Here is a 14,598-nt window from a genome sequence, read left to right on the forward strand (position 1 = left end):
TTGCTTTAGTTTTGGCTAACAAGTGACATTATCGTATTTGGATGTCAAAGTCAGGATTCCAAATTATGACTCTTCTTTTCATCATTTTATCCCAACTTGAAGAATAAACACTACTGGAAAAGAGATTTACTTTTCTTTGAACCTTTCCCTCTCTCCTTATAGGCATCTGTTTATTAAGTATGACATTTTTAAATATGTTGAGAATTTCGTCTAGTGGTAGATGACTTCAATCTGTGTTAGTACCTAACAACCAAAAACTTGCAAACCTCCTCTCTGCCTCCCCATGCACACGCAGAGAAAGCAGCCTTAAAGAAAAATATATGTATGCCTGTTATTTGCTTATTAATAACGTGTGTCTTTCAAAGAGAAAGGCTTTCTAAGCCATTTTCAACAATCTGTTTAGAAATGATTCATTTGAGATTTAAAGGTGAAATTATTAAATCGCTACTGTTCGTGTGTTATGCAGTATGACTAAATTTTTCTTCTAAACTCAATCCCAGTTTCTAAAGAAAGGTTTTATGGTTTTAGGAAGGGATGAATAGATTACACTATAATGAAATGTAAACTTTTATTTTTTAAATGTGACAATAACATAAAGTTTTTTTTTATTTTGGTAGACTTTTTAAAAAATGGTGTTTTGAAGCAATGGTAGTTTAAAACTCCAAATTATTATAAAGTAAAACGAACCATATATCTTAATTTGGAAGGATTAACTCAGAAGCAAATATCTACCTGTTAATTATGTTTTCATGCTTATTATTTAGTATTGTTAGTATTTGATTTTAATGTTATGTGCATATTCCCACTCATTCCTTGATATAGGAGGACAAAATTTAAAATGGGAAAATAGAGGTTTTACTCCTGTTATTACTGATGATGCTCTGTACACTATTTGAAATACTTCATGGTACCCAGTTTTCTTTTCATTCATGCATTTATTGAACAAACATTTATTAAGAAACAAATGCTCTTCTAGGTACAGTTTATAGAGAATTGAACAAAACAGACATGGTACTCGCCTTATGGAACTTAAAGTAGGGTGCGAGAACTGAACCCTCTTCAGTAAGCATTCTGAAGGGGCCCTAAGAGTGACACAAGTGTTTGGGGTAGGAAGAAGGGAGAGACGGCTCTAAGGGAGAAGACTTACTCTCTTACTCTCAGTTTTGAAGATTGGTCAGGAGGTCACCACTCTCCGTACTGACCAGTACCTGCACAAGTTCAGCCATATGGTAAGGTTGGGGGCTGCCAGTCAAATAGGGCTTCTGTGTATGGCAGGGAGAGGAGCAGAAGATGAGGTTGAAGAGATAGGCATTCTCAGATAAAGGATAACCTCATGTTCTGCCCTTCCGGTTCACGGAGTTGGGGCTTTATGTTCTAGACTATGGCTTACCATTGAAGTAATGAGACAGTAAATGAGGTAAGATTTGGGCGAGTAAGTAACTTAAGGAAAAGAACAAATGTAATGAAGCTATTGCAAAAGGTCAAATAAATCATAGTAAAGGCCTGAAGTAGATAAGTGACATTGGGGGTGGAGTAGAAGGAAGAATTGAAAGATATTTAGGATAATGAATGTAAGTGGCTGAGGGTAGGGAATGAGAGAATAGGAAATTCTAGGACCATTCCAAAGATTTTGTCTTGGTACTTGTTAGATAGCATTGTCATGCCAGATAAGAAATATCAGCTGACAAAGATGGCTTAAAGGAAAATAATGGGCTTCATTTTGGTGTTTATGGAAATGTCTCCTGAAGGGATCGGATCTATGGCTCTTTGTCTCAATGGAGTGATCTAAACTGAATATATATATATATAAAATAGGCCATAAAATTCAGGATTGTTGTTGAGGCTGTGAATATGAATGAGATTATCCAAAGAAAGTATTTGGGGCTCTGGTTTTCAGCTCTTCTCAACAATCTGGTTGCCTGGGCCTGACTCTGGGAATTCTGATTTTTTTGGTCTTGGGTGGAACTGCAGGTATCATATCTTAAAATAGTTCTCCAGGGGATACCAGGGCCCCCCAGAACACTGGTCTGGCTTGAGAGGGAAGAAAATATTGAATCTAGTTCTGTGCAAGGAAGGGACAGAGCGAGGGGAGCAAGGAGTAACTGGGACTGAGAAAGAACCAGAGACTTGGAAGGCAGAATCAGAGAAAAGATGCCATAGAAGCTAGGGTGGAGGAAGTTTCAAGAGGCAGGGAGTAGTTAATGTGCCAATTGTTACAGCAAAGAAAAATAAGGTAAAAACAGGAAGGACTCTATTGGACTAGGCACTTAAGCAGCTGTTGGTGACTTTAGGATGTGCTCTCCTATAGTTGGAGTGGATGTAGGAGCTGGCTCGCAGGAAATGCAAAAGTGGGAGGCATTGGTGGAGTGCAAGAGCCAGGGTTCAAAGATTTTCTTTCTCCTTTTCTCTTTTTCTTCTCTTGTAATGGGGTAGAATATACATTTATTTCTAAAGAGTATGGTCTGTTCTGGTGGTAAAAGACAAATTAAAAATGCAAAGAAAGAGGGGTAAATAATTGACCAGTGTCTTGTGATAAGATACATTGTGATGAGTTGTACAGGTAGAGGTTCAATCATGGAAAGCAGGACCCCTGTTAGGGATTTGGTAGTCTGAAATCTCCCTCGAATTGAAGGTAAAAATCTGTATATTTGTATTCTTCAGGTAAAAGTGCCCATATTCTTAGAGTGCCCAAAAAGTCTCAAACGATTTGATACCTTTCAAAAAGGAACCTACGTTTTAGATCAAAGATGGCCCATAGGAAATGTTGAAGTGAAAGGCAGCTGTGGATTAAGAGATTTGGAGATAAAGAAAATGTAAGTTTACGGAGTTGGGCCTAGATAACTTCAATTGGTTTATGTGTGCCATAATCACCAATTTTTATCTGCAAAGATTATTTTAATATCTCTTAAATTTCAGCTGATGGCATTTTCTTTGGAGTGGTGTGTTGAATTAGTTTCAGTGTGTTGGATGATGTGAAAAGAAATCATGCAAATATAGTGTGGTCAACCAAAAGCTGTAAAGACAGAATGCTTCCCTAAGGAATTTGAGGGATTGATTATCTATTTTGGACTGAACGTAAATGAGAATCAAGACATGAATAAGGAAATTCATGTTATATGGCCTTGTATTTTTAATAAGGGAAATCAGTGGAGACAGATAAGTAGATAGCAATTTCTAGGCGTATTTTCAGAATTGAAGATTTTAAAATACTCATTGAATAATTAATTTATGATAGATACTGTACTGTAGAATACTGTGATATGCATTAATGGCAAATAAACCATTTCTTATTTTATTGCAAGAGTTGTAAATATCTCTTTCCAATAGCCAGATAGCCAGAAATAAGATGTATTTTTAAAGATAAAATGTAATCCTAAAAGTAATCTTTTAACATGCCTTGACTGTTGACCAATTAATCTTCGATTTTATACCTGGAGAAAATCAGGGTTGCACTTTATTCCATATGTTTCTAATTTCCAGGTCATCATGACTCTCAATTCCATAAAATCTCTGCTATCCATGCCTGCAAACTTTCATTTTAGGGTAACCAAGGGTGATAGGCAATATATATTAAGAACTGGAAAGGCAGGGACAACAGCCACTCAGAATACTTGAAGACCACTTAGAAAGACCTGCTGTTGCAAGTCTTGACATTTGAATTTTTGGAGGGGGCTGGTCCCGGCAGGGACCCACGTGACCAGGAGGCATGCAGAGGGCTCAAGTATCGCTGCGTGTGGCTCATTTAATAGCTGTTGTGACTATCACTGGTGTCCTGGCTGAGTGTCACTGGAAACGCCAGAACTGCGCACTGTTTCGGATACGACAGACAGGAGGAGCACGTGAGCAGATCCATCCATGTGGGTCATGTGGTTGCTAACCCTATACAGCTCTTCTGTGGTTCCTTAGAGAGTTGTGTGAAGCTTTGTGAAGATAAGGCCATGTACAGTTCACTCCGCAAATGTTTTCCTTGAGAAATTCTCAATGACAGGTCCTGTGCAAAGTGCTGAGAATAAAAAATATGGTGAATGGGATAGGGTTCTTGTCTTTCATGAGTACATCTAGAGAAGAAGTTTCTTTTAAGCAAGATTTCCCTGGATAAGGAGGAGTTGGAAACTTGGGGGTATAGATGTTCAAGGAAATGGGACACGATATGAACACCTGAAAAGGTGTGCTAGTTTGGAAGAACATGTCAGGTGTGAAGTGGCCTGAGCTTGTGGCAAATGGGAGATGGGGCACAAGAAATCAGAAGTGGAGGTCATAGATTATCCTCTAGGAGCTTACGCGCTAAGTGCTTTGACCATGATCCTGTAGCTGATAGAGAGCTGAAGAAGAAATTCAAACCTGAGAATGATGTGTAGAAAAAATCCTCTTAATATCTTTGTGAAGCCCCTTTGAGCTACTCATGACACCCAGCTGGGAAGGTTTGAATGGTTGAAATGTTATGCTGCACAATTCTCTGTTCTCAAGTGGTTTTTGACCTTGGCCTGGATACTCCAGAAAATATGGGTAAAATGGCAGGAAGATGCTCTTCCAATTTCTAAAACTGAGTTAACAGCCTTTCGCAAGACCATGTGCTTTGCTCATGCTGTGTCAAACCTGAAAACAATCATTTTATCTCAGAATAAATAAATGTTACTTAGGTAACATCATCAATTAAACATCATCCTTAGACTGGTTCTTAGAATGCTATCATCTGTTTGCCTTGCATGTCTATGCATATTATGCTTAAACTTTGATAGAAAGCATACATGTAAAACCTGAAATAGAATCAGAAAACCAAACTAAAGAGTTAAGAAATGGCTTTCTCTATGTAATCTTATTTTTTTCCAGCTGCCCCAAGACAGTGCATTGAACTTTACTTTGATGAGAAGTACTCTATTGAACCGTCTTGGGAGTGCAAATTTGATCATATTGAAGTTCGAGATGGACCTTTTGGCTTTTCTCCAATAATTGGACGTTTCTGTGGGCAGCAGAACCCACCTGTAATAAAATCCAGTGGAAGATTTCTATGGATTAAATTTTTTGCAGATGGAGAACTGGAATCTATGGGATTTTCAGCTCGATACAATTTCACGCCTGGTAAGTAGGGACTTGTTTGTTACTTATGTCATTTTCTTCCTGAGTTTTCTACGTTCTTAGAGCAAAAGTTTTTGTAAGACAGCATTAGAATTTTTCAAAACATTTTTCATTTCTATTTAAAACCAAATATACAATGCTCTTCTTTTTTCCTTTCATAAATTCTGGAAGCAAAATAAATTGACCTTAAAATCTAGCCTACACTCAATAGAACTCAGGGGTCTACATGGTCATAGCTATGTGGTTAATTGAAAGGACTTTTTTTTTTCCATGGAATTTGAAATACAGCTTCTCATAAAGGAGCTAATTATACAAAGAATCCCAATAAAATTGAGAGGCAATTGTGATACTGTAAAATGTATCCACCACAATGATCTCTGGAGGAATTGAATAAAAAGTCCATTTGTCCTGAAAATTATAATAATTTTTAAAGCTACTGAATGCCACTGTAAGGCAGTCTACTTACTATCTTTTGATAAGTGAATACTCCAAGAGTTCTGAAGAAAGGAACACTGAGACCTGCAGCAGTTGAATATTCATTTGCAAGGTCTGGCAGAATTATCTGTAATTATAAAATTTTGCTTTCTATGTCAATTTTCCTTTTAACCTGCTAATATTGAAAAGGGCCTGTGATGTTGACTTGCTCATTCTATGATAAATTATCATTCATTGCAATAAAATTAGTTATCACATTTTTTGAACTGCAAGAGCAGTATGCTGTAGCAATTAGAGATGTGATGAATCAAAGGTCTTTTTTAATGGAAAAATGACTAAAATTACATGAAACCTATTATATTTATATATATATATATACTTTTTTCAGTTTGTACCGATTGCTTCACTTAGGATGTATAGGCAATAAGTGAATTTGGAATACATGCAAAGTTTGTTGAATTTGCTATTCCATGTTACAGAAGTGATATCTGAGCAAGGCCATGAATCTCAAGGAACTGAAATTAAAAAAAAATAATTAATAGACACTTGAATTTTGTCATGGCATTATGGTTCATGTTAAATAAATCTGATATTAACTGCATCATAAGTATTCCCCTTCAGCATTAGGGAATCCTTTGTAATGTCAGTAAGGAATTGTGATTCTGATTGTGTTTTGCTGTCATTGATTGCTCACAGAAAGCAAGGATAGTTGACATGTGACTGTCAAACTAAATCGTTGCATTCTAAATAGGTACATATATTTAGTTTTATGTTCTGGATTACTAGTGATAGACTTGTCAATGAAAGAATTTTTTTAACTGATGGTTTTGAATACAGCCAGGACTTAAAGATTGTGGTGTCTTCCTTCATCTAAGCTTTTATACATTATTTTTCTCCCTTCATTTGGTGATGGTGAGAATCATGTCTTGGTCTTAAATCGTGCTTGCAGGAAGAATGTGGGGTCAGCCAACACCCTGCATCAGTGTACGCAGCGCTGTCACCTTTCTAGCTCTACTTGAGGAAATGTAAGCGACCACACTCGGTCCCATCTCCTTAGTTAGAGACGGTCACTTTGCCCTCGATCGTCGTTCTTCCCTGCCGTTTCTTTAGGGCCACTGTGCCTTTACCTATAGCAGGGACATTTTGTTGCCAGAAGCAGCTGAATTAGAGGGAACACGAATGAGGGTTAGGGATGGGCCGCGAATTCTGATGGACTCAGGCAGACCAGGCAAACCCACAGTTGGCTGCTGAGGGAAAAGCTGGGCTGTGATCAGGAGACTCGGAACAACTGCCAGGGCTGTGAAAGTCAACATTAAACAGTGGGAGACCACTGCCCGAGGGGCATAGCCAACCACCCCCCACGTCAGAAGGAGATGGCACTGAGGGCCCTCAGGTGATGGGCTGGGGAGGTGCAGGCATGGACGACACTTGGACAGCACGCAGGGAACTGCACCAGCATGTAATTGTGGCTTATTTTTAATCTGGTATTATCACCCAAGGGGTGATCTGGGGAATTTGAAGGGGGAAGAAATCCTCAAGTCAACTGAATGATTTACATCATAAAGTACTCATGGGAGGATGAGCACTGGTTTTGGAAATACCTTTTTTGGACTTAATATTTTTATTTTTCAAGTAGGGATGCTATTAACCACCTCACAGTGTTGTTTGAAGGACAAATCTATCAATGCTTATTTTTAATTTATTTCAGTGCTTGTAAGAGCATAACCAATGATAGTTATTATTTTTAAATAGTTTGATAATGAGTTCTTTAAAAGCAAAGGAGGCTTGATAGAGGTTATTGGAAGAACAGTAAGTGTCTCCGATTTTTAAATTACAACCGCTTGTTCCCTGACTCTTGGGGAAGGCATCATAACTGATACCCACACTGTGTCACTTTTCCTTGTTGGGTTGGTTTAAATGGACCGATGAGCCAGGTGGCATTATAGTTATTTCTGATGGTGGCCATAAAAGATTTCAAAGCAGAAGTATCTGTGGGAAGGCCAGACCACAATCTGAAATCTGTGTCTTTGAGAGTGTACCTTTCTCTTAGGATTAGAATCATGTTAATTGAGCTAACAACACTGTGTACATACATAAAATGGACATTCATGGAAATACCCATTTTCATTGAGAATTTGCAGAAGCAAAAAGCCTTAATTTTTCTCAAATACATGTGAGCAGACAGATTATAATCAGAAGATTGAGTAGTGAGTATGGAATCCAGATGTTGAAACTTAACTATCTAACTTGCATGTTTAATTGCATCAAGCTGAGGTGGTTGATGATTCATCTCCGTTACATGGATAACTTTTTTGACAGTGATGCTTAGTCTCAAACCTCCATGGCCCAGTTCTCTCCAATCCCCAGATGCATGCTCAAAGAGTGTGTACCATGGACGGAAAGCATTCTAACCTCAGCCCCAGCGAAGGCTGACAAATGGCAAATGGGAGGAGCAAAATCATAATTCTTCTTGAGGCATATTTTTCCAGAGATGAATTAAAAGCTCAAGATTCAGTGGGGACTACAATATCCAAATAAGTTTGGTACCTATTACATGTACCTATGTAATGTACCTAGTACACACCAAACGTTTCTATTTCTTAATAGCTGCATTTCGCTGGCATTCTTTTTGAGTCAGCTTTGTAAATACTACCCTTGGGACCTCTGTCTCCAGTAGCCATGCTTTGAACGGGTAGAGATAAAATAGTCAACGGGAGGAGATGCAGAGACAGAGAAGGTGCCACAGAATTGCCCGTCAGGAGTTTGTATTCATGTCCTGACACATTTTGATGATTCCTCATTTATGGGTTTCCTGATAGTGGTTTTTTTGGACGCTGTGTAATCACTCAGATCTCTCGTGCAGGGATGAAAAGGACTGTGAGATGGAGCACTGATGTAGGAAAGGTTAGCTGGCTCAGATGCTGTGGCCTGCCCCAACAAAGGACAAGAGTGAACTTTAAGAAGGGTTAGTACCCACAGAGAAAACTGCTTTGCCTGTGTGAGTGGAGTGGAGCTGTGTACTCTCCTCACACTCATTTGCCTGCTTCTGGGAAGAGAAGTGAGCTCAGAATCACTGAAAATATCCAAACACAATGGAAAATTGATAATCCACAGCCAATTCAGCAAGAAAGCATGCAAAACACTTAATAGTCCTCATTATAATAGAAATATATTGTGCTTTCATCTTCACAAAACAAATATTTTTAAACAAAATGTTTACATTTTCTTTAAAACAAACAAAAAATTTAAACCAAATTTATTACGGAAAATTATTAGAAAATAAATTTGAAATAAAAGTATTTTAACAATACTGGAATAATACGTACCAAACTCATAACAGTAGTTGCCCTAGCCAAAGGGAGAGGAGGGGGTGAGAAATGTGGACTACTGGAAGAGAACAGGAAGGAGATAGAGTGAAACCTGACTAAGCTTTATCAGTAATATTTTAATTTTGGAAAGAATACTGTGTTTTTGGCATTACTTGTATAATTAAAAATTATTTAAGAGAAAGAAAGAGAAAATGTGATAGTTGGTAATGTTAACATTTTTAGAAAGGAAACAACCATTTCTTCATATTCCACAAACTTTATGCTCAAAGTGAGAATGGCTTTGAGCAGAGAATAACTTTCCCCTCTAGCCAGCTGTCTGCCTTGCCTCATTGATTTGTTTGTTTATTTGTTTTGCCACTTGAAAATATAAACTAAGGGGGGAAGTATAACAGTATTTGATATACGCCAGTGCCAGCGGCATTTCCCAGGACCTTTGGTCAGTATTGAGAAAGGAAAGCAGCAAGCACTGCTTGCTCTGCTTGGGGAAGGTCACTCTTTCCAGCTTTTTAGTACCAGGTACCTTTGGGAAGTCTTGGAGCATCCTTAACCCTGGAGAGCTTTTCCCCTTTTTACAAAGAGAGGGTGAGATGTTTCTAGAATCTTCCTCATTGAATGATGATGTTTGTCTGAATTGGTTTTATGAAACAAAGTTACTCCTTAGTGGAGATGTTTACTTTAAGGAATAGGCTTCAAAATAACAACCCTAATAAGGCTGAGGCAGGGACTGACATGGAAGAGAATAGAGTTGCTTCACACATTGGAATTTTCTTATGATACTTTGTGCTTTAACAGCACTTTCATCTGAGGAGCTCAAAGTGTTTTAGGAACATTCTGCCCAATTCATAGCCTCCTCTCAAACTCCGCCCTGACTCACCTCAGAGGCGATGGAAAGGATACTTTGCAGTGCAGCTGTTTAAATTGAGTATCTTAAAAAGATTTCTGTGCTTCTTAGGTGAAATACGCCATTTGTCATAGATTTAATATTATTTTAATTATTCAGTGCAATGACTTTGTCTCTTCTTACCAGAGATGTGAATGCACGTGATTATTACCATTTTATAAGTTCCAATATTTTCTTAGCTGGCTAATCAGAGTTCTGATGTTTGCTTGGGTAAGAAAGAGTATTCTGTGTATATAATGTGTGTGTATATGTATATATTTGTTCAACATCTAAAGGATAATTTGAGCTTTTCTCTAGGAGATGAAAGACACTTATAGTGGGTTTTACAGATTAAGATTGAAAGAAGAACTTCATATGATTACTTTGCTTTTTACATACAAATAAAAGACTGTGTATGTGTAGATTGGATAGTATACATGGTCTTTCTAAAGCTACTATATTTACACTGTAGATGCAAAACATTCTAATCTCAGCCCTAGCAGAGGCTGACAATGTAAGGAGCAAAATCACATTTCTTATCGAGGCATATTTTTCTAGAAATGAAATTAAAAGCTTCAGTCTCACAGTGGGGACAACATTACCCATATGCAGTAGGTTCTAAGGTGTCCCTGGAAGGACCGTCGTCCTCTGTCCCTTCTGCCCGTCCTCCAGCCCCTGACATGCGTGCTCTGACCTCGGTGATGAAGGGACTGAGAGGAGGAGAGGGAGATGGAATGCTGCTTGGTCTCGGTGGGTGTTCAGGAGAGAAGTTGAGAGTGGGAGAGAGAATTTCCAGGATTAGCTCCCATCTGTGCAGAGAATATTAAGAGGAGTAACAAAGGAGAAGGAAGATTCTTAAGAAGTTTCCTGTGCAGGAAGAATGCCTTCCTATCTTGTTTCTCAGGGAGAAAGAGCGAAGTGCTTGCCTTTAATTAGTGAGTAAGTGGTGGACCGCCTTTCTTTGAATGGGGGACAGATGGAATGGGATACTGTGGGGTCCCAGATGTATTCCTGTTATAAATGCCTTTTCTTTAGATCTGAAAGGTTCTTGGAGTTCACCTTGTCCAACCTTTAAAGTCTAGAGAGAAGGAGACCAGGTTCCTAGAGAAAATGCATCTTAGGGGTTCATGAACTGTGTGTGGAAGTTAAGCAGCTGCTTGGAAATCAGTTACATAACCCTTGTGCTGATGCAGCTACCGAGGGTTGAGATTATGAGTTTAATTGCATCACATATTGCAAGTGCTTTTAACACAATTAAGAAATTTAATTAAGCGGTAATACTATACTACTGCATCCCATCATTAATTGGTGTATGAATTTATAAGTCATCACCTTTCCTATGTTGTATGAAATGTCAATTCACAATGACCAGAGATGCACAAGTTTTCATGTCACCCCTCTGTCTCTACTATACAATGGCATTTTCAGCCCATCTGAGCTTTAGGTGCATGCTTTCCTCTGCTTCTCAAACATCTGCTCTTATTGGCTGTGCATCTCTCCTTACCTGTGGCACACATGCTGAATGCTCAACGGGAAGCCTTCATTCCATCTCCTAGCTCTGCCACCACACCAACACAGATGTCTCCGGCTTTTCCTCATGGAGTCAGTTGCTTCTAGTCATTGTCATGCCATCTCTGTATCCAGGGCTGCTGTGCACAGTTGTGGAGGTTAAAGATGCTCAGTCAGAGGAGTTGAAGGACTGCACCCCTTTGCATAATTGCATCTCCCCAGCTGTGTGTCCTGGAGCAGAAGTGGGTACTGTGTCTGGACCTATCAATCATAAGATTACCTCCACACCTGCACCAATTCACAGTAGCCCCAATACCATAGGACCAGCATCGGCCCTTCTCTTAAATTGTCCTAGAGAGAAATGGCATCATGTCGAGCAAGTGGGCCACTCAAAGAACCAAGCAAAGCAAAACATACAAAAAACCTGTGCATATATTCTAGCTCCATCTTGCATGCTCATGATTCTGGGTGCCTGTATTTATTAGGCATCTTGGTAGAATTGCTGCTGGAAACTTCTGCCAACGTTTAACTTATTACTGCATATTAGAATATACATTATGCCTTAGGAAATGTTATCAAAGCTTTTCATTCTCTAAACATTGCCTTTCATGACAATTAGCAGATAGTTTGTTTATTTTACTTATGTGCCAAACAAATCCAGGAATTACCGGGAATACAACCCACGGTGTTATTTTTATTGACCAAAAATGTTTTCCTATTTTGGACTTTGTATGCCAGCACAGCTATTAAAGTGTAACTTGTGTTACTACTCTTAAAGTAAATGCAGATAATAACAATTTTCACTAGTCTGTATTTGTTATCTATTCAACAAATATTTATTGATCCACTCTGCCAGTACTGTGAAAATGTTACAGTATGTATCAGATTCTAATCTTCCTAGAATGAGTTCATTGTACCAGAAGAGATAAATCATGTGCAGTAGGCAGAATGATGCCCTTTCTTCAAAGAGGACTGTACCCTAATCCCTGAAACCTATGAATATGTTAGGGTTTATGGCAATGGAAGTAAAGGCTGTAGATGGAAATACAGATGATAATTCACTGACTGAAAAATAGGGAGATTATTCTCCATCACCTGTGTTGGCCTAATGTCATCACAAGGGTCCTAAAATGTGGGAAAGGGAGGTGGAAGAGCCAGTGTCAGAGTGATGGGATGGGAGAAAGACTCAAATGGCCATTGCTGACTTTGAAGATGGAAAGCAGTCACGAGTAAAGAAATGTGGGAAGCCTCTAGAAGCTGCAAAAGGCAAGGTCCAGATTCTCTTCTAGAGCGTCCACCAAGGACCACAGCCCCGCCAACACCTGGATTTTTAGCCCAGTAAGGCCCGTTTCAGACATGTGGCCTCCAGAACTGTGAGGTCATGAATTTGGGGTTGTTTGTTGTAATTTGTGCAGCAGCAATAGGAAACTTACAGATTTTGGGGCCTGGAGTAAAGTGCTGCTGTTAAAAATACATAAAAATGTGGAAATGGCTTTGGACTAGGGCAGTAGACAAAGGCTGGAGGAGTTTTGGAAGGAAAAGCCTAGATTGCCTTAGACTGTGAGGGAAAAATATGGATATTTGTGATGAGGCCACTGAGCACTCATAAGGAAGTAGGTGAAGAGCTTGATAAGAAGATGTGCGTTGCCGTCGAGAATGCTGAAGTTACCACGCGACTGTGATGCCAGAGGACTGCTGATGAGGGGTCCCAGGGCAGTGAGAGGCCTGTTACTGGGAATGGAAGGAAAGGGAATCCTTCTCACATAAAGCCATCAAGCTTAGCAGAATTATACCCTAGAGTTAGGTGGAAAGTCGGAATTGAAAGTTATAAACTTGAGTATTTAGTTGAGGAGATTTCTAGGCGAAGTGTTGAAGGTTTGGCCTATTTTCTTCATGGGGCTTATAGTAAATGTGAGAGGAAAGAGATAAACTGAGGAAAGTACTATATATAGAACACATAAAAACCAAGACTTAATTAATTGGGGAATTCTCATCTAGTTCGGATTGTAGAAGATTCTAAAATTAAGAGATTCACTGTCAATTAAAACTGTGGAGACCTTGGAATGGGTTGGGTGGGTTGAGAAAAGTGGGATCCAGAGATAAAAATGGACTATATAGCTGGTCAGCCTTTTGCCAATACCTCAGAAAGATCAGAGGTCAGAATATTCAGTCCCACAGAAGGCGTTTGAAAAGATTAAGCCTGTGACTCATAAATCCCTTCAGCCATCTCAACAGAAGCCAGAAATAGAGATGGGGTTATCTAGGAAGGATGGTGGAGGAACCTCTTGTCTAATGGAGCAGATCCCACAACCTACTCAGGAGACGCACAAGGTTGTTGAGAAGTTCTGTTGACAGAAACACTGCAGGCTTGGACGTAAGGTCACAGAGAGGGTGCAATGAAAGGTGGTTGTCGGACTCCCCAAAATCTACAGGCAGGAGACAGGCTCATAAACTTCTCAGCTGCAAACCCACACTACTTCATGAAAAAGAAAGGCTGACTTAGAGCATGGCTGCAAGTCCAGAGGGTGGAACCTCCAGCCCAGAGCAGAGAAGCACGGAGGATTTTTCTGATGCCTTGAAATCATGTTTATTTTCTGGCTGGATTCCAAAATCATTTGGACTTGTAAATTTCTTTTTTTCCTTCCATTTTCTTCCTTTTAAACAGGAATCTCTATAAATATTATCCTTTCTCTGCCCCACCTTTGGATTTTTGGAGCAGATTGCTTGTTTCTTGAGTTTTAGGGTTCCCAGATTGGGTTGAGAGGGGGATCTGGGCCCCAAGATGGACGCTTCTCAGAGCCTCAGCCACACCTGATTTAGATGATGAAAATGATTAGAAGTGGGATTCTTGAACTGTTGGGATTTCGGACTTTGAGCTGATGCTGCAGTTGGCTCAGACGTTGGGGGACGTTGGGATGAGGTGAATGTATTTTGCATGAGACCTACCCCTGAACCCTTGTGGGCTAGCAGGTGACTCCTGCTACTGGACTCCTCATGGTGACCCCCAAAGATGTCAACATGCCAAACTCTGGAACATATAAATATTTTAGGCTTCATGGCAAAGAGATCGTGGATGGAAATCAGGTCACTAATCAACTGAAATAAGACACAGAGATTATCCTGGATTATCTGGGCTGTCGGAGCATAGTCACAAAGGCCATGACATGTGGAAGAGGGAGGCAGAAGAGCCAGTTCAGAGTGATGGGATGGGAGAAAGACTCAAATGGCCATTGCTGGCTTGTGAGATGGAAGGGGCCATGAGCCAAGGAATGTGGGATGTCTCTAGAAGCTGGAAAGGGCTAGGACCAGATTCTCCCCTTGAGCCCTGCCAGCACCTGGAATTTTTTTTTTTTTTTTTTTTTTGCTGAT

General features: G+C 39.5%; 1 protein-coding gene across 2 annotated transcripts in view; it reads left to right on the top strand.

Annotated features, from left to right (window-relative positions):
• The window catches only part of NETO1 (neuropilin and tolloid like 1), a 165,124-nt gene that overhangs the window by 48,060 nt on the left and 102,466 nt on the right, over nucleotides 1-14,598 (top strand). For both annotated transcript variants that reach the window (XM_077135249.1, XM_077135250.1), the window contains one exon: nucleotides 4,831-5,079. In XM_077135249.1, the coding sequence (XP_076991364.1) occupies nucleotides 4,831-5,079 (249 nt within the window). The remainder of the gene's footprint in view (nucleotides 1-4,830; nucleotides 5,080-14,598) is intronic.

Source organism: Tamandua tetradactyla, chromosome 18, assembly GCF_023851605.1.
Source record: "Tamandua tetradactyla isolate mTamTet1 chromosome 18, mTamTet1.pri, whole genome shotgun sequence".
In the NCBI taxonomy this organism is placed as follows: domain Eukaryota; kingdom Metazoa; phylum Chordata; class Mammalia; order Pilosa; family Myrmecophagidae; genus Tamandua; species Tamandua tetradactyla.